This window comes from Acipenser ruthenus, chromosome 5 (genome assembly GCF_902713425.1).
Source record: "Acipenser ruthenus chromosome 5, fAciRut3.2 maternal haplotype, whole genome shotgun sequence".
Taxonomy (NCBI): Eukaryota; Metazoa; Chordata; class Actinopteri; order Acipenseriformes; family Acipenseridae; genus Acipenser; species Acipenser ruthenus.
In genome coordinates, this window is record NC_081193.1 from 51,012,094 (window position 1) to 51,031,928 (window position 19,835).

The 19,835-nt window shown below is 36.7% G+C and overlaps 1 protein-coding gene across 3 annotated transcripts; it reads right to left on the reverse strand.

The window, feature by feature from the left end:
- Nucleotides 1-1,769: 1,769 nt before the first annotated feature.
- Nucleotides 1,770-18,865, reverse strand: LOC117402273 (adenosine 3'-phospho 5'-phosphosulfate transporter 1-like). Of its 3 annotated transcripts, none has more exons than XM_059024312.1 (4): nt 18,606-18,865; nt 7,219-7,409; nt 6,440-6,606; nt 1,770-5,784 (listed from the first exon to the last, which is right to left on the reverse strand). In XM_059024312.1, exons 1-4 carry the CDS (start codon nt 18,857-18,859, stop codon nt 4,846-4,848), a joined length of 1,551 nt encoding a protein of 516 aa, XP_058880295.1. In that variant the 5' UTR covers nt 18,860-18,865; the 3' UTR covers nt 1,770-4,845. The 3 variants fall into 3 exon arrangements, with proteins under 3 accessions (XP_058880295.1, XP_058880296.1, XP_033859140.3); XM_059024313.1 differs by lacking the exon at nt 18,606-18,865 and adding an exon at nt 13,215-13,437; XM_034003249.3 differs by lacking the exon at nt 18,606-18,865 and adding an exon at nt 13,044-13,435.
- Nucleotides 18,866-19,835: the final 970 nt, after the last annotated feature.

A 19,835-nucleotide genomic window follows, 5' to 3' on the forward strand; every position in this document is an offset into this window, starting at 1 on the left:
GGAATATACACTTAATTAGCCACAAGAGGCTTTTCACCAAGCAAGGGGAATTCTACCACCCCCCCAGCATGCTCATGCTCTTTATTTAAAAATAAACATGTATCATCAACGTGTGTGTGTTTATAGCATGCAAGCGTTTCAGTCAATAATGTAACAGCATTTCTGTCCTGCACCCAAAACTGTATGGATCGTTTAACCCTTTAAGGTACAAGGGACAAATGTGTCCCACAAATACAAATGCTAACGTTCTTATTTTTACAATGAAGTGAATGAACATGCAACGTCAGTTTCTTTGTGATAATTGAGTCACTCTCAAATGTATTTGAACAACCGCTTAATTCCTTGTGTACCTTAAGGAGTTAATGGCACCCTACAGTAGTAAAACAAATCAACAATTGATGTATTGCAAAATGTATCAGTTTTAGCTTTTCTTTTCATTTTTGTCACTAAATAGTGAAGACACAATGTAATTGAAATGCAACAAATTAAATCATCTTAGTAAAATGTATGTTAGTGGTTAGTTTCTATAAAACAAAAAAAAGGTTTAATTTAAGCATTACAAGCATTTAAGAAATATATGATCAGTAGTCATCATACTGCAAGCAGCTGCCTTTTAAAATAAAAAGCAAAACAATGACTGTGTAAGATTAACATTTACTTGTGCCATCTGGCAATGGGCAGAAGAGCGATAAAGGTACTGTGGCCGGGCGTGTTATTGATATTATCAATTGTTATGAAACTATGGGTTGCAATTATTTTGTGGTTCACGGCTGTACCAAGTGATGTGACCTTTTTGAATAATTTTTTAATGAACTGTAATTGAACCTAACTGGCATCATTTCAAGCTTCATATTAGAATGTGGATTGTAAAAATGTTCTCTCCAATTCTTTTCTTTGTTGTTGCCCTTCCTTTTCATCTCTTCCTGTGAGTTTTACTTTTAAAAAGACAGTTTTAACGCAAAAGGGGGCCATTACAATTAGATTGTCAATATCTTAATGAAATTCATCAGTGCAAGCACTACATAAGGCCCATTTTGCTCAACTGAAAGCTTAATGTTCCGACAAACTGCAATTGTTAATAACTGTGTTCAAACTAGGCATAAATATGATGGGGTTTGATACTTTTACCCATTAACCCTAAATTCTTAGCCTATACAACTGAAGCTAATTACTTTTAATACTGTGATAAAGTTGAGCTAACATGCTAATACTCATGGTTCATTTCATATTCTGCGAAATGGTCGCAGACAAAAGCATTTAGTGAACATAAACCAAAATACACAATTTCTAGCAGTTTAACAAACAATCTTTGTAAATGTCTAATTGTTGCTATGAGGTACTGACCACCAGTTGAGTTTCTTAATCGGTGGTCAAAAGTTCAGAGGATTATAATAAACCTTTTCACACATTTTACTTTTCTAAAAAATTGAATATACAGTACATTGGTAACTTTTCAAAACTAAAAGCAGTTTATTTGACCTTGTATATTCTGTGATGCAAGTAGAAATGAGTCTAAATTCAGCAGAATCATCCGTTGGGTTGTCCTGTATAACTTATAACAATGAGTAACTAAGGTGCCAGAGCAAATGCAAACTGTCATTACTTGTTTTTGCTAAGCAAATCAAAGGTGTTTTTCAAAGCCAAGATTTAATTTTCTTTCAAAGCCAATTTAATTCCAACTACCATCTCCTTTCTGAGATAAGGAAACATGGTTTTCCATAAATTAGCAAATAAATTATGCATTGAACCGATAGTGTTCACACATTCAAAACATTTACAGGTGATTTATTTCAAAGTATAGGATCCAATCATTAAACCTCAGACTGCTACAAAAACACTATCCAAAAATAGATCAACAGCAAGCTCACAGTAAAACCATTGTATGTACATTTCTGACATGTTAAACAAACTGATGTTTAAAAAGGCAAAGATACATAAAATACACTACATGTTCAGTTAAAGCAGATTAGTATGACACAGAAACAGTCCCAGTAAAATAAAACTCAGTACCTACATGCATCGATAAAAATATTAACCAAATAATTACAGGAGTAGTTACATATACAAGTGCACAGGATTCAGGTTATTCTAAATACTGTACAAAAGTCAAAGATTACCTGTTAATGGTTTCTTCGTAATAAATTCCCAGTCTCCATGTTGCTTGGTCAGGAGAAACAAACCAATCTCTTACCCAGAGATCACTGATCTAAACCTTTTCTGCGCCAAAGCCAGTGTACCTCCTCCATAAAACCCGTCATATCCTAATCACTGTCCAAATTAAAAAAATAAGACAGTAAAGGAAAGAGGGGGAACGTGTGTGGAGTTTATCATCATATTATAGGTCATCTTGGTATTGTTACCTCGTATGATGAGCTTCGCTCACAAAGTGAACCATACCAAAGCATTAAGACAAGAGGGTGGTAGGTTAGATGTTAGCAGAGGAAGACAATGAGTAAAAGTAGGGTGAAAGCAAGACACGAATGTTAAATTTGACCTACTGCTGGGCTTCATTTGAGACCTTTATTAACATTATAACTTGCATATGTTAATAAATGGCTCGAATGAAGCCCAGGTAGTAGCGTGGCAGATGTCTTGTATTGGGCAGATTTTCGTTATGCCCCTAAAGTAGCCATACCCTACCACGTGAGCTTTGACGGTCCCTGAAGATGCTTTCTTTCCAAGGCTGCAATAGATTTGATGCAGGATGAGATCAAACTGGAAATGGTCTGTTTGGAGACCGGTTTGCCCTGGTTCTGTAAGCCTTCTTGCTAAGATCACAGGCACAAGAAATGCCTCCCACCCCCAATTAAGAATTTTACTTCACTAGCTAGGGTTTGAACAGTAGTACCCAAAGTTTGTTGAATACTAGGCTAAGGCTACAATAAGGGATGAAGTGTTTCCTTGGGCCTTACGTGGTTAACCCCTCTAATGACTCTAGATACCATAGGGTGGGATATGAATCTTGGTGAAAGGTAGGGAGGACTGTTGTAGAACAGGTGGCTGATGTATAAAAAGAAATTCGATAAAAGAGATATCCTAGAGGCAACTTATTTCACTTTCTCTGTACAGACCCGAGAAATGGAATGTCCCCGTCCCCCGTCCCCCATGATTCAGATAAAATGTGGGGTTTTATGGAGGAAGTACACTGGCTTTGCTGCCGAAAAGGATTAGATCAATGATCTCTGGGTAAGAGATCAGTTTGTTTCTTATGACCAAGCAACATGGAGACTGGGAGTTCACTTTGTGTGGTTTTCATCATACGAGGTAAGAATAATGTTTTTTTATTAAATCCATACTGTACTTTAAATTAATATGATTCCTAAATAATTGTCATCCTTAAAATGTATTAAATACTGAAAAGGACATTTATGAAGATGGCAAAACAGATTTAATGGATTAATTTTGCAATGAGTGGATAAAAAAAAAATCTAAAACAGGATAAAACCGTAATTTGCACAAAAATCAACCTCCTTTCAAAACAAGCTTGAATTTGCAACATTTAAAAAGCATTCATCTAAATATTTTTACAACCAGTAACAACTGAACATTCGTCCTACTTACCAGATGCCTTACATTGCTTAGAAAGATTATATATAAATAACCTCAGACTTATGATTTAAAATACAAAGAGGACCATAAATATTGTTGTCTATAAAAACATACCGTTTCTCATCACTCAGTATTATGAACTAGAAAGTCCTCAAAACCATCAGCTTCAGTTGTATTCCATCCAGTATAACTAATGCAAGGTTTAATATGAAGAAAATTAATAAAAATGTTCAAATATCACTGAGTTTGCAAGTATATAGCTAGGGGAGGGAAAAAAAAAAAAAAAGAGGCATTTTTTTTGTTAATGGACCGCCCAGTAGTAAATGAGTGTTCAGTAAATTAATTGAATAGGTACATTTAAGAAACTAAATCAAGTAGACAAATGTTTTCCCAAATGCCTTTATCAGTGTAATAGGAATGAACAGAAATCCATTAATAGGGAAAATATTGGAGTTACAGAACTTGCAGCAAATAATGCCCGGTATGGAGGGTATTGTTGATATTATGAACTAAAAATAGCAAAACTGCTGCATAGAAGGAACGTCAACATTCTGAACCTAGCTTGCATACCAGTGGCTTTATAATGAACATAATGGCTGAATCGGCTGCCACAACAGCTCTAGTTGTATTTTGAAGTTGTTTTACAGAAATGTTCTTTTCTGTGTAAACTAGTTATTTTACAATTAGTATCACAAGTGACATTTTAAAATTAACTCTATGTTTTGCGTTTACTAAAAAATAGTACTCCGAAAGGCAGTGCGAAACACCTTTCATAAAAACATTTGTGTTTCATAAGACACAAGAAGGCTTCTGACAGAAGTCATACCTGCTTAATTACTTTCTCCATCATAAAAGGATTCTAGTTGGCAGGGTTAAATTTGTTGGATTGCATAGGAAGAATGGCCTATACACCCATGAACAACTGCGATTGGCCACACTTTGAATATTTACTTTCAGTCTAGTAACAGCAAACAGCTGCCAGTAGTCAGCTTTTATGTTTCTTTTTGGTCAAATCATCAGAAATTGCAACTTTAGGAGCCATAGCTTGTCAGAGTCCTGCTGGTACCAAACAAAATCAAGAAGTCAGTTTATTTCGGGGATACAGATAAGGACAATGGAATTCAAATGCCTGTAGGATAACATTCTCAAACGTGTTCATTTACACAAGAAAAACAAAACAGTCCCTTCTTTACCTCCACTAGACTGTACAAACCAACCCGCACCTTTTCTTTTAATGCACTATCCCTTTTATTGAAAACTCTTTGTCCAAAATAGTGATCCTATTTTTTTCTATCCCTAAACCTTCTCCACTGGTGCTGGAATCAGGGTTGCCTTTTTGCTCCTCCTCTTCATCCGGCTGCGAGCGTAGACCCTCAGCAAGAGGGCCAGAAAGACCACAGCTATTCCCAGGCCACCCACTATGGTGACTGCGTGGCCATAGACGAAACAGGACAGCAAGATAGCGAAGGCCTGTCGCAGGGTCATGATGATGGTAAAGGCAGCGGCTCCGAACTGGCCGATGGTGTAGAAGATGAAGAGTTGACCGCAGGCCGAACAGACGGACAGGAGAACAGCGTGGAAGGCAAACTCTGAATGACGGCTCATGAACTTGAGGGACTCCAAAAAGGCACCCTGCTCCAGGAGTGAGCCCACAGTAAACAGGCAGGAAAAGAGGTTGACCCCGAACATCATCTGTACCGAGGACATTTTGTACTTAAAGAGATTGTCCTGCCAGTTGGATGTGAAGCTGTCAAACACAATGTAACCTGCTAAAATGACCACCCCGGAGAAGGTGGTGACTGTTGATGGGTGCTTGTTAGTGGTACTGGAGAGAAGGAACATGCTTACACCCACAGAGATGAGGACCGCTGTGAAGTACTCCCAGTATTCATAGCTCTTCCGGGAAACTATCTTCCCCATCAACATAACTGGAATAACCTTGGAGGCTTTAGCCAGCACTTGCGTTGGGAAGCTGATGAACTTAAGGGCCTCGTACTGGCACCAACTGCTCAGGATGTTTGAGAGGGAGGCAAAGGAGTACTTGTACATGGGGACTCCATGCCGAGGCTGCTTGGTGAGGGCGCAATATACCCCAGCTACCGTCAACGCCAAGATCCGGTTCATGAAAACCAGAAATTGGGAATCCTTGAATTTCTCACCCAGCTCTGTGTCTGCGGCCCCGTAGGTTTGAGTCATGACTCGCTCTTGTAGGACACCCCATGTGAGATACGAAGCCTGGAATGATAAATTTCACCTTTATTTTTAAGTAAACCAAGTACAAAATGGGAAAAAACTTATTTTTTTTTAGCACCATAGCTTCCAGATTGGATTATTTGATAAATTATGAGCACATTTTTATGACTTCTTTCTGTAGTATGTTTGGCACATTAGTTTAGAATGTGGGAAAAAGCAGCAGCTAAAAAAAGCGGAATCACTTTTAAGGAAAGTAGTTCATGTAAGATCTACAAAAGTACCATCAGAAGTATTAAAGAGAGTCCTTTCAGTTAGCAAAAACAGTGTTTATGGGGTGTAACATGCAGTATTATATATACACAAAATAAACACCACTTCTTGACCTAGAAACCTTGTTCTTACCTGTGAGGCTTTGATGGGCCTCTAAAAATGGCTTTCCACCTGATGCCAATACAGGGGTGGGAAGACTTGACACTTAAATTTTTGGTTAAAAATACAGTCTTGCATTTAAATGACTGAAATATCAGATTTAAAAAAAAAAAAAAAAAAGATTTTGCTCAAGTTATGGTAAAGTAAATTACACACATGCCAAAATATTTCTGTGGTGAATGGAAACATAAATAAGACTTTTAGTACTAATTTTAAGATATTTTACACCCATTTGTTAAGCGCATCTTCATTCTAGAATCCAAGTTACCTGTAATCCAAAAGCACAGACCAGTAGTTTTGCAAATTGCTTGGCTGAAGATGAAGATGCTACTGTTGCCTCATTTCTGGATGTTGTAGAAACTTCCTCCTGGAGACTGGACTTAGTCTCGCTCCCAAACACGCAGCTTTTTATGGCAGGGAAACAAATACCACGGCCTGAAAATCAAACAAGATGATGATGATGAATTATTAGATGAACCTGACTAAACAAATAAAAAAGTAGCAATACGAACCCCACTCAATTTTAACTACTGTCTTTTGTGGGATAAGATTCACAGTGCTTTACACACAGATACTGGGAACTTTTGCAGCGAAAATAACTTTTGTACGACAGGGCTGGTGTCAACACAAGGACCACCCTCTCTCTCAATTATGTGCCAATTGCGGCAAATTGCGTGGTGGTTTTTAGACGAACTGCTGACCTAGTTGAGACTACCAGACTCATTTCATTTGTGACACACGTTAGATTTTCCAAGGAAAGGCTAGTCATGTGTTATTTGGTTATTTTCAGATTTTGAAAAAGCTTTCGCTGATTTACAAAATTAACAGTTTCTGAATGCAAGGATTTACATTTCTTGTAACCAAACTGACACCACTAATTGAAACCATTTTAATTTAAGAAATAAAGCAATTACAGTTAACACATCTTTAAGCAATATTGCAGTATTTAATAGATCTAGCAGCCCAATTAAATGCACATACTGTACCTAGAATTGCTTTTACCAAATAAGAAACACCTACATGAACATGAACTTCGGAGTTCCTCACCTGTCTCCAAGTAGTTTTTCCTCTTGTAGTACTGGATGAGGAGATACCCTGGGATGATGATTGTGGCATATCCTGAGATATTAAGAAAAAAACGAAACAGCCAGAAATCATTCCACGATTCCTGCAGCAGGGACTCCTCTTCAGCAGCTTGTGCAAGTGGAAGCATGACCAGGATTACTGCCGGCCAAAACCTGCAGGAAATATGAAGAGACACTTTAAAGTACAGAAATATACATACCCCTTCATGTTATTGGAAATGTCATGAGGATACCAAAAATTGAATTGGGAAATACATTTCACTCAGGCTAATTTTTCAAGCCTGGAGCAACTCTGAAGTACCACATTTGGTTTAATCTGGAGGTGGTCAGGTTTTTAAACCCTGTCATCTGTAGGCAAGGTACCTATTATAAGAACAAGAGGGTATACATTAGATCCCATGTCATGGCTGTTAATTAAATATTAACCCTTTACGGTCCAATGTCGGACCCTATCCAACATCAAAGATGTAAAAAACAGGTCTCTAGTCGTTTGTTCTCCGGAAAAAGCCGAGAAAACCATTCAATGGCCGAGTGAGACTGATAGGAGCCGGAAAAAAGGGCATATCTCATGAATACAGATAGCCCCGGCACCACATAGATAACACAGACATAAGCAAACAAGATAGCTGCTTCTGCATCCAGCGCTCAAAGAATATCACAGACATTTGCAGAGCTTTTTTTAGATATTATAGTAATAAAATAATGACTTGGATCGCATTATTGAGGAGTTTGGTGATAAAACAAGTGATCAGGAGATGATTTACCGGTATGCACTACTATGAAGAGGTATATGAAAAATACAGTGAACAATGGGTGGGGCGGGGCTGGAGATGCAGTACTGAGTGTTCTGTTGATACGCAGTGTCTTTTAAACCTGTTTTACTGTGAAAAAAAAATACTTTTAAACAGCGCGTCTAAAATAAACTGCGACCTATGACCTATTTCTAAAATATATCTGCCCCTTTTTCTTGTGTTGAAGACCTTATGTTTTTTTAAGCCCGATAAAATGCAGTCCTGTGCAAATTGTCTGTGTCTTTTCACACCAGCCTTAACATAATATAATATTACAATTGATATAATCTGTCCTGAGATTGTACAGTAAAATGCTGCAATTGTGGCAATACAAAACGTGACGTTTAAAAAAATATGCATGGAAATACATATCACTCAAGGGACGAAACTGTTATTCAATGTGGTCAAGGTGCCAGTAGCCTTTGGAAAAGAAGACACAACTAAATTAATAGGTACTTAGTTGATACATTTCATTCTTCCTCCATCTTGCAGAAGTTATTTACATCCAGTTCATGGATTACAAATCACGCTCAAAAGCGCCCTCTCTGGCCACAACATCGCATTTCATTTAGAATGTTCCTGACTTTTCCTGAAGACTAGTCCACATCTGGGAGGTTACCATTCTCTGCTTTTGACCAACTCTGAAGACACCTGCTTTTTAGTCCTAGTTAGATTTATTTTGGAATATGCATTTTAACATTAGAACCACCATGCGGGTCAATTTGACCCATTTTGGATTTAAAATGCTACTTTTCCATTGTAAATCGTATGTGTATGTCCGTTTTTGACTCTTCCTAAATATATGAATTCAATATCATGATGGCGTTTGATAGACAGAATCGCAAAAATGATAAAGTTATAAACAGTTCTACCTAGAACCGCCATGTGGGTCAATCTGACCCATGTATTACAATACGTCTTTTTTTAATATAACATAGACATTCTATTTTTTTTGTAAATGCAGCAAACAAGACACGCCCCCTCATCCTAACACACGTTTTTTTTTTATTTCAAGCCTTTCTTTCTTTGTAGACCGACTACGAGACAGAGATTGCTATGATTGTGGATTTGTACAATTGCACCAAGATGCCAACTAAGTGAAGGCCTAGTTGCTTTATTTCTCAATGTACTTGGGAGACATCAATCCTTCGTTTTGTTCCAGAAATGCAACTGGGAATATATCAGAAGGAAATATTTAATCTTGAAAGTAGTCATTTTGATTGGAATACGGCAAGATGCACAGCAAACTGAAATAACAGGTAGGATAACAACTTATGTGCCAAATATAAAATGTATGTTTTATATATATATATATATATATATATATATATATATATATATATATATATATATATATATATTACTTTTAGGAAAAGAATATTTTGGTTTTACAGGTTTGTATGTACCAGTTTACACAATAGTGTTCAATGGAACTGCGTCTGTGTTTACAACAAAGCTCCTGGATGCAGGCACAGAGCCAGCAGGCAGATGCGTACGCTCCTCCATAGAGTACAATGCAGCCATCGTACCGGAAGTAGGGTTATATTTTCTTTTTATGTAGTATTAGAAACAATGATTTCGGTTTTATAGTTTTGTGTGTACATATACCTGTTTACATCTGTAAACAAGTATATGTACATATTCGTTTCCTTTGAAATGTATGTTATTACATTTTTTCACCGTTTGTAGTTGTGATATATGTGCTCATTTTGGAAATAAAGCCTTTTATATTTAATTTTCCATTTAAATACGGTGTTTCTGCGATGCATGTTCACGAATAACACTTTTGAGTTGTATCCGATAGCATGTCTTATTTTCATAACGAAGCAGTTTAAAATTGTATGGGTCAAAATGACCCATGTGGCGGTTCTAGTGTTAAAATACAACTGCTTCCCCAAGTCTAAATTACCTCCTGTGCTGTATCACTTACTTATTTATTTATTTTTTTAATCAAAATCTTACAGGTACCAGATTTTATTTCAGAGCTTTGGTAAACCAGTCCTTTAAGAATTATTCTAAAGAGGCCAAATGTGCAATGATATCTCCACAATAAACCTGTCTTCGGCAATGCGCATCTTGAATATGTAAATCGAAACTCACAGTTCTGTTTACTTATTAACTATTGTAATATAGTACAACACCAGGACATAGGCTGGCACTAGAAAACTGGCTCTACCTCCTCTACACTCCCCTGCCTCCAGAGCCGCTCCTTCTCCACCCTCGCCCTGCAGTGGTGGAATGACCTTCCTACAGGTGTCAGGTCTGCCCAGTCTCTGACCACCTTCCGGCACCTCCTCAAGACTCACCTCTTTAGACAGCACCTGTAGAACTCCTCTTTTTTTTTTTCCCTCTGGACACATCACTCTTTCTTGAATGCACTTTACATGCTCTTATCTGCCCCCTATTTAATCCTGTACTTTAGACTACTGTAATCTGTCAAGTGTTATTTAATCTGTAGTATTTTGTATTTAATTATATCCTGATGTAACTATCACTGACACTGTTATCTGCTCCGTTACTGAATTGTATTTTGTCATATACTTGTACTTGCTAGAACCAAAGTCATTGTATTTATCTTGCTCTTAATTGTATTATTACTTGTACTGTGATTCTTAATGTATTTTTGTTAACGACTGTAAATCGCCCTGGATAAGGGTGACTGCTAAGAAATAAATAATAATAGTAATAATTAATAATTGCATAGCAGAAGCACCCGGGGGATGGGAGTGGGCTGTTTTTTTTTTTTTTTAATTTGGAATCGCCAATTATTTTCTCATTTTCTTCCCAATTTGGAAAGCCCAATAATTTTATTTGACCCCGACTCACCGCTGCCACCCCCGCGCTGACTCAGGAGAGACAAAGACGGACACATGCGTCCTCCGAAACATGTGCTCCGAGCCGTCTGCTTCTTTTCACTCTGCAGCCACCTCAGAGCTATAGCATCGGAGGACCATGCAGCTCTGGGTAACTTACAGACAGGCCCACAGGCGCCCGGCCAGTCTAAAGGGGTTGCTGGTGCGCGGTGAGCCGAGGACACCCTGGACAACCCATTTTCCTTTTCTGGTGGCAAAGAAGCACACCACAGGAAAACATTGTTATTAGTTTGTTTGTGCAGGATTTTATTAATCTTTACAGCTGGGCACCTTGACCTTTAAGAAAACTAAAAAGAAAATAAAGAAAACCTAACTTTTGGGATTCTGTTCCAAATGTTAACTGGAGGTAATTCAACCCCCTTCACTTTCTCTGTATCCTAAGTGAATGGCAGAAGGCTACTTGTACTGTTTCAGCACTTTTCAGTCAAACAACTTTTAAAAAACAAATACAAATTAAGTTTTAAAGTTAAATTCTTAGTGTTTTTGCATTATCCCCGGTAAAAAATAACCAACCTTCGGTTAAGTTTTTTTGGCTTTTTGTAGATCCCTTTAAATAGAAATCAAATTCAGAGAGCTCAATCCCGCCCCCGCCATTAATTGACATATAGTACCAGTTACACAGATAACATCTACTTTGAAGTATTCTGCCCCAGTATACAGTATCTCATTTTAGGTAAATATCAATAAAACACCCCTGAAAGCAAAAAATGAAAGCAGTATTTATAAACCAGAGAACTTATTTTGTGTTTACTTCCCCTTTTCAAAATATTAATGTATTTTGTTACATTTGAGGTAAATAAACTGAAAAAAAAAAAAAAAAGGCACAATACTTTTTTGCACCAACATTACACTTATGACAGACTGCAGTTACCACCTATACACTAAATACCAAAATACTACTGCTAAGTTCTACACTCTGCATGCATTTTTAACTGAAAAAGCAATGGTCACATTGCGTAAAGGATCACACACCTGAAACAGTTGACACTTACCGAAGCAAGAAGGCTATCCTAGTAAAAAAACAGACTAGACCCAAAAAAACTCCAAAGGATGTGGAAAAAAGGCAGTATACTGTAGTACATCTAGTATTGCAGCCTACAGTGTGGCTGTAGTTACAAAAAGGTGTGTATTCTTTGTGAGGTTACACTGGCAACGTACCGAGGCGAACAGAGCCCCTCTTATGTTATTTGAATTCTGTGTGCAGGCCTACTCCCACAAGGCTAAACCTGTGCTCAGTCTGATTCCAACAGTACCTCTTTGTGTTCAAGGTAGGGTGAATAAGGGGATTACTGTAGTAGAACAGATACTAGTAGTGTAGGATGTGGATAAAAACAAGTTTTGCTGTAAAGGGTTTTAAAACACTAGCATCTTTAAAATAAAATGTATAAATGCATTTCAATTAATCTTGTTTTACTATTAAAAATGCTAAACCTGTAGAAGCCAAACTCTTCCAGCACTACTTACCCTAACCCATTAATAGTTTTAAATAGATAAAAAAAAACATCCATTGTAGTGCAATTACTGAGGAATTTTTTCCAAGTCATGTATAAAGGTCTGCAGTGTTGAAATAGATATGCAAATACAAAGAAGTAAATAAGAATTAATTTAAAAGTGATAATTCTGTTGAATACTGTCTCTGTTACAAAGTTCCAAATGAATGTGATACACACAGGCCACGTGGTACCCTGAAACAAAACAGACACTCAGCTGTACTGTATGCCCACAAAGAGAAATCGACTGGACAGTGTATCAGTAGCTGCCTTTGTAGGCTGCTCTGCAAAGCCAAGTCTTTGCAATTGAACATGTATTTGTCCACTGTCAGTTTCATTGCCAGGACTTGGTACATTGTCACAAGTAGAGACTACAAATTTTCGCAGTTTGACCAATTAATACAATCTCTAGTCTAAACAACCTGACATTTCATGTTAATATTAAGCTTCCAGACTACCACTACCAGGACACCTATGAGGCCCCCTCTCCCCACCCCCTCCCTCCCTCCCTCCCTCCCTCAAAAAACGTGTCAATAGAAGAACTAGGGGAAGCAGAAGTATTAAACCAAAACTATACATTTAGTTAAATACATATGGAATACCAATTCAAGTCAAATAAACTGTTACACGTACCTCCACAAAACAGATGCCATTTTACTTTTCTTAACTCTCTCAATTCTTTTGCAGCCTCCGACTTTCATGATTTCACTATGTCGTTTAATTTCTTGACATCTACACCAAATAACGACTAAATGACTTAAAACATAAATCGAAAAAAAAAAAAACATGCATCCAACTCCATACCGTTACTGCTATTCTAAATCCTGTATGTGTTCACTTTCCACAGCACAGCTCCGCCCCACGTCTCTCTTCAGCAGGAAACTCGGAAGATTTAAACACAATCATGTTTCTACATACCTCCATCTAAAGGCCTGGAGGCGAAAGTGCCATTTGTTAAAAGACGTTATAAAGGTCTTCTATAGACAAGATAGTCTCAACTCCGCCTTTCCGTCTGTCCCTGTCGAAGCGGTGCATCATGGGAATCCAAAGTTCCGGTAGTGACTTATCTCCTATCTGTATAATGTAAAATCTGCCTTATTTACTATTCCAAACCTTCTCTTTTTAAAACGATTGCATTTTTAAACACGATTTACCTAGATTTATTTAGAGACACCCCTCCTTAACACATTTATGTTATTATTTCTACGATCGATGTTTTCACCTGGCCTGACAAGAGCTTTTTATCGCCGAAGTGCTGTCAGAATTGTGACTGGTATACATATATTCATAAGCAGTCAAAACTGGGCGTGGTTTGGTTGTCAAGGATACACAACAACTATGACTCGAAGGTTGTGGCAATATTGAAAAAAATAGTAATATCTCCATTTTCATTTTTCCGCGGGATGATCTTTTGATCAAATATAACGTTTATAAGTAAAACATGCATAAAATACATTAAGAACTACTATTGTTAGAGTATTCAAAACTGTTCAGTCATGAATTACAACCATAACTGAGAACGGAGCTAAGAATATAAATACAAAATCATAATTTAAGAGACGTCAATTTACATTTTTTTTAAATGAAGCAGTTGCTTTAATTAATTAATTAATTAATTAATTAATAAATAATAATAATAATAATAATAATAATAATAATAATAATAATAATAATAATACAAAGTGTTTTAATAATACACACTATTTTCAATAATATACATTGTATTTTTAATAATAGACACTTTTTAATAATGTGTAAACAGTGGATCACACGTATAAGGAGAAAGGATATGAAACAGACTTCAACCTATGACAAACTTCTTAAAGGAATACATCTTTTTAAATGAAGCAGTTGCTACTGATACAATAAATAGACAATGCATTTTTAATAATGGACACTGCATTTTTAATAATAAGGCATACTTGCAACTTTAGTATCCATGTTAACTTTCATTTTATGTATTGTTCTATTTTGTCCGAAACAATTTATATTTATCACAATTCAAATCATCAGACGTGTCAATTCGTACAGATAAATATTAAAAACAGATATATAATTTATACAATAGATGCTGCTATAACTCTAATAAAGACAACTTTTGGTTATTAACATTTTTACAGGAACCAATCCTATCCTATGGTTTTTCGCTTATTAACAACTTTCAAATAAAGACAGCTTTTTGATGGCTACCAGCATTTACTGCATATAAATAAAGCGCCAAATTCAGGAGTTGTAAAACTTACAAAAGATCATCCCGCGGAAAACTGAAAAGGGAGATATTACTATATATATATATATATATATATATATATTTTTTTTTTTTACTGTGTTGCCACAAATGTGGAACACCTCCGAGGCATTAGTATTATTTGTAGTAGTGATCGCAATAATAATAATAATAATAATAATAATAATAATAATAATAATAATAGGCCTAATCTACCCGCTACCAAACCAAACCACACCCAGTCTGGTCATGATTATGCATAACAGTGGCAATTTCTATAAGCACATCGGCGATAAAGAGCTCTTGTCAGGCCAGGTGAAAACATTGATCGTAGAAATAATAACAAGTTGCTAACGGCAGTTGTGTGGAGTAGTGGTTAGGGCTCTGGACTCTTGACCGGAGGGTTGTGGGTTCAATCCCAGGTGGGGGACACTGCTGCTGTACCCTTGAGCAAGGTACTTTACCTACATTGCTCCAGTAAAAACCCAACTGTATAAATGGGTAATTGTATGTAAAAATAATGTATGAAAAATAATGTAATAAAAAAAATAATGTAATATCTTGTAACAATTGTAAGTTGCCCTGGATAAGAGCATCTGCTAATAAATAAATAATAATACTGGAACTGTTTGGATTCCCATGATGCACCGTTTAGGCATGGACGGAAGTTCCAATGTTAAATCAGTGGAGTTGACCATCTTGTTTAGATAGAACCTTTGACGTTATTGAAACTATCAATTTATATGGGATTAGCATGTGGAGCAATTTACACGTGAAATGGCGATGCACGTTTGGAAGAATTAATCGTGTAAATTAGGTTTGTGGACCAAAAAAAAAAGGCCAAAGATAGGGATAGGATAAATCTCATTTACTCGTGTAAATGACGAAACACACAGGAAAATCCACACCCAGTTCCGCATGGAAACTTGCATTTCACGTGTAAATGTTAATGAGCGTGTTTATCCTTAAGTGACATCACTATAAATATTGCAAGGGAGCAGGTCAGTTGTTACTGTGGATTCCAAGACGGCAGAAAGTAGTGGCTGATGGGCGGTTAATACAGAGAGAGAAACAAATCTAAAGCAGAAATCATCTTGTTAAGAAATAATGGTATACAGACCATTAACCCCTTGAGGTACACAAGGAGTTAAGCAGTTGTTTAAACATTCTTCTTAAAATACATTTGAGAGCGACTCAAGTATTGTGAGGAAACTGACAATTTGGATGACCAGATCCAACTCGTTAGTAAATTTTAAACCCTGTTCCGTGCACCTCACTCGTTTATCTTACAGAGTCGTAAGATAAACGAGTTGAAAACGGATTCAATACTAACGAAATGCCACCCCGCAAATTACATTTAAAAAACAATGTGGGCAAGAGCAGTAAAACACATTATTAACCAACCAGGCACAAGGCCTTATTGCTTTATTACAGCAGCTTAGATTCACTTGTGTTCTCTGCACATGGAAACCACATTTTCACAAAATTTCACTAGTAATCTTCAAAAACAGCAGAGTACTTTACGCATAGCTAATTTACATATCACCCCCACCTTTCCCCTTCATTTGCATGACGTCGGGTGAAAAGCCCGGTTTACTAAACTGAACGAATGGAAACCCAAAAAAGCATTTTACGCGAGACATTTTTCTCAAGCAAGTCTAAGCATTTTTAAAATACAGTAGTAAGTTTAAAAGCTGCATTGCCATGCAATTGGGTTTGTTTAACTATTCCTTACATTGATTATGATGTTTGCAATCATTTTTAATAGTTCAGACTCCTTAAATATTACGATAAAAAAACACAATTTGTAGACTATTGGCATTTGCCATGCTTCTTTTTTTATTATTGTTTTAATTCCAGGATTTTAAAATCATGTGATATTGTGACCTTTTAAGTATGTTGACTCCATACGCTTTGTAACTATCAGAATGTCAATGGCAGAATTATTCTGCCTGCCTTTCACTGGGACAAAAAATATATAGATCTCAATGGTTACTTCCTGAGTACAGATCCAAGACACACACAACCAAAAGGTATTCAAGAAACAGGTAGACTATTAGACAAATATTTAGACAAGAGGTTTTATAACTATAAACATCATTTTTTTTCCAACTGTTTTTAGATCAAAAAGTATTGACAAGCCTTTAAATGGGTACTGATGATTGTCTTTTTTTTTTTTTAAAACAGCTCAGTATATAGTACTGCTGCTACCAATTGTTAGAAGGAAGAAGGAGGGCAAGTTAAAAGAGGAAACCACATACAGCATTGCATCGCTTGGAAAATGTAAGAAAAAGACCCAACCACAGAGAATCAGGTGACCGGAAATACATTAGATGTTTGAGTGGAAACTTACAAAACAAGCTCAGGAATCTAAATTACAATGACAAAACAAGTCTCTGAGAATTGCCGTAACAGATAAGAAGTCCTTATCTGTTACATTTTCAGAGATTGTAAATTAAAACTTGGCTGTGGTTCTGACACATCTCCTCTTTCAATACATGTACTAACTAACACTTTATACTATATCTACCTGCAGAACTTACCTGTCTCTTGTTTCATGCAAGCTCCCCACATTCACCCTTACTGTAAGGGGAGCTGGAATGACTCTGCCTTCCTCCAGCCAATCAAGCTGATCTATGGCCGGAGCTTCAGCATAAGGGATACAAAGTCAAATCTTAAATCTGGCATCCCTATTTTTTATTTTGTATTCTACATTTCAATTGCCTGTATTTGATGGTGTCTAATTAAAACTTAAGCGAATTGCTTTCTCCCTGTGCTTCTTTGAGCTAAAAATGATTTCTAAACCTTATTTGGGGAAAAAGCAAGCTTTACAACAAATATAGCTTACAGCTTAATGAAAGGGGGCACACTAGAAATAATTTAAACTAGTCATGGGGATATGACGTTGGAATTACAGAAACTTAGCTTAGGAGAATAATTCCACATACAGGAGTATAAACTATTCTGAAAAGACTGGTTAGGAGAGGAGGTGTAGCTATATTTGGTATGGGCTAGAAGTAATAGCATTGCTTTATCTCAGACTGTTAACCAAAGAAATTCAATTTGGGTAGAGCTGATAGGTAAAAGCACTAAAGATTTTTGGGGGCTACTGGGGTATGGTACAGACTCCCAAATCAGAACAGAAATTATATATAATATAGTTAAGTTATTATATTTGGGTAGAGCTGATAGGTAAAAGCACTAAAGGTTTTTGGGGGCTACTGGGGTATGGTACAGACTCCCAAATCAGAACAGAAATTATATATAATATAGTTAAGTTATTATACAAAGAAATTAGAAATGCATGTAAGGACAGAAATACTGTAATCAGAAAGACTGTGCAGTACATGACTACTTCCTGACCCAATGTGTCAAAAACCCGACAAGGGACAGAGCAATTTTAGATCTGGTGTTCACAAACAACCAGGACATGCTGTGTAATACAGAAGTAGTAGAAACACTGAGGTCAGGTGATCAGTCCAATATTAAATTCAAAAGGCTACAATAATAATAATAATAATAATAATAATAATAATAATAATAATAATAATAAATACACAAACAGCACTATATAATTTCAGAAGGCCAACTTTGAAGGGATGAGACAGGAACTGAGAGAAATAGACTGGGCAGGGGAAATGGAAGGTATGGCATTTAAAGTTCAATGGAACAGATTTAAAGACATAATGCAAGACAAATAATAATAATAATAATATTACCAATATAATAACCAATACTTTCTTTCTTCAGCAGTGTGCCAGAGAGCTTTTAGGAATTTAAACCTTTAAGGTACAAGGGACATACAGGTAGTGCACAAAAAATGGAAACACCAATATAATGTCACTTAATAGGGCGTTGGGCCACTATGGTATCCCGCTCTGTGGAGTTCTCGGCAGACCGTTTTTGATGAAACTGGCTGCTCGCGCCCCAGGTTGAAATTTGCAGTCAATTGATCTGCAGTTGCTCACCTGTTTTGCCTTGTACTTCGAATTAATGCACGGATATCACGATCCTGGAATATGCGCTTCCGCCCACTGTTGCCCTTTGCCGATGATGTCTTTCCCTCGGAGTTCCATGCCGACATCACCTTAGACACCTTAGTTGCTCGTGAAACATCAGCAAGTTGAGCTGTTTTGGTCACTGAAGCCCCTGCCAAACGCGCCCCAACAATCACCCCTCTTTCAAAGTCACTGAGGTCTCTTCTTGCAGCCATGCTAACCATAATTATAGGCAACCAGGCCTGTCCAGCATTTTTATACATGACCCTAAGCATGCTGGGATGTTATTTGCTTAATTAACGCATAAGCCACACCTGTGTGGAAGCCCTTGCTTTCAATATACTTGATGTCCCTCATTTACCCAGGTGTTTCCATTTTTTTGTACACCCTTCATTTAAATATGCTTTATTTTGCTCTTATCTGCCCCCTATTTTACTGCATTTAATCCTGTACCTCAGAATATTGTAATCTGCCAAGTGTTTAATCTGTAGTATTTTGTACTTAATCATATCCTGATGTAACTATCACTATTTAATCATATCCAGATGTAACTTTCACTATTATCTGCTGTATTATTGAATTGTGATTTGTCACACTTGAGAATTATTGTATTTCTTGTTCTTATTGTATGACTTATATTGTAACACTTGTATTTGTATTTGCTTGCGATTGTAAGTCGCCCTGGATAAGGGCGTCTGCTAAGAAATAAATAATAATAAATAATAAAAATAAAAATGATGCTAACTTTATTATTTTTGCAATGAGGTGCACGGAACAGGGTTTAAAATTTACTAACGAGTTGGATCTGGTCATCCAAATTGTCAGTTTCCTCGCAATACTTGAGTCGCTCTCAAATGTATTTTAAGAAGAATGTTTAAACAACCGCTTAACTCCTCTTGTGTACCTGTCACACGGCTGGGTGAGTGGTGCTGTCAGATCCAGGAAATGAATAACACACAGGACAGATGAAATGAAATGAAGACGCTTGCTTGCGCCGGTTTATTATAAATAAAAAGGTTTTAACAAAACACAGGACACGGCACTTTACGCCAAAATAAATAGACAAACAAAACGGACTAACATTAACAAACTGTGGACGGACAGACACACAAACACGGTGAGTTTAAATAAACAAACAAGTATCGTGCTGGTAGCAATAGCAATTGTTATCTTTTTAGTTTCTTCTTCTCCACACTTGTT

Coding starts and splice junctions, on each gene's coding strand:
- LOC117402273 (XM_059024312.1), bottom strand. CDS start 18,859: ATGGTTAGCATGGCTGCAAGAAGAGACCTCAGTGACTTTGAAAGAGGG. Junction 7,410..18,605: donor CGAAGTACAAGGCAAAACAG/GTGAGCAACTGC, acceptor TATTTCCTGCAG/GTTTTGGCCGGCAGTAATCC. Junction 5,785..6,439: donor TCTGTGCTTTTGGATTACAG/GTAACTTGGATT, acceptor TTATCATTCCAG/GCTTCGTATCTCACATGGGG.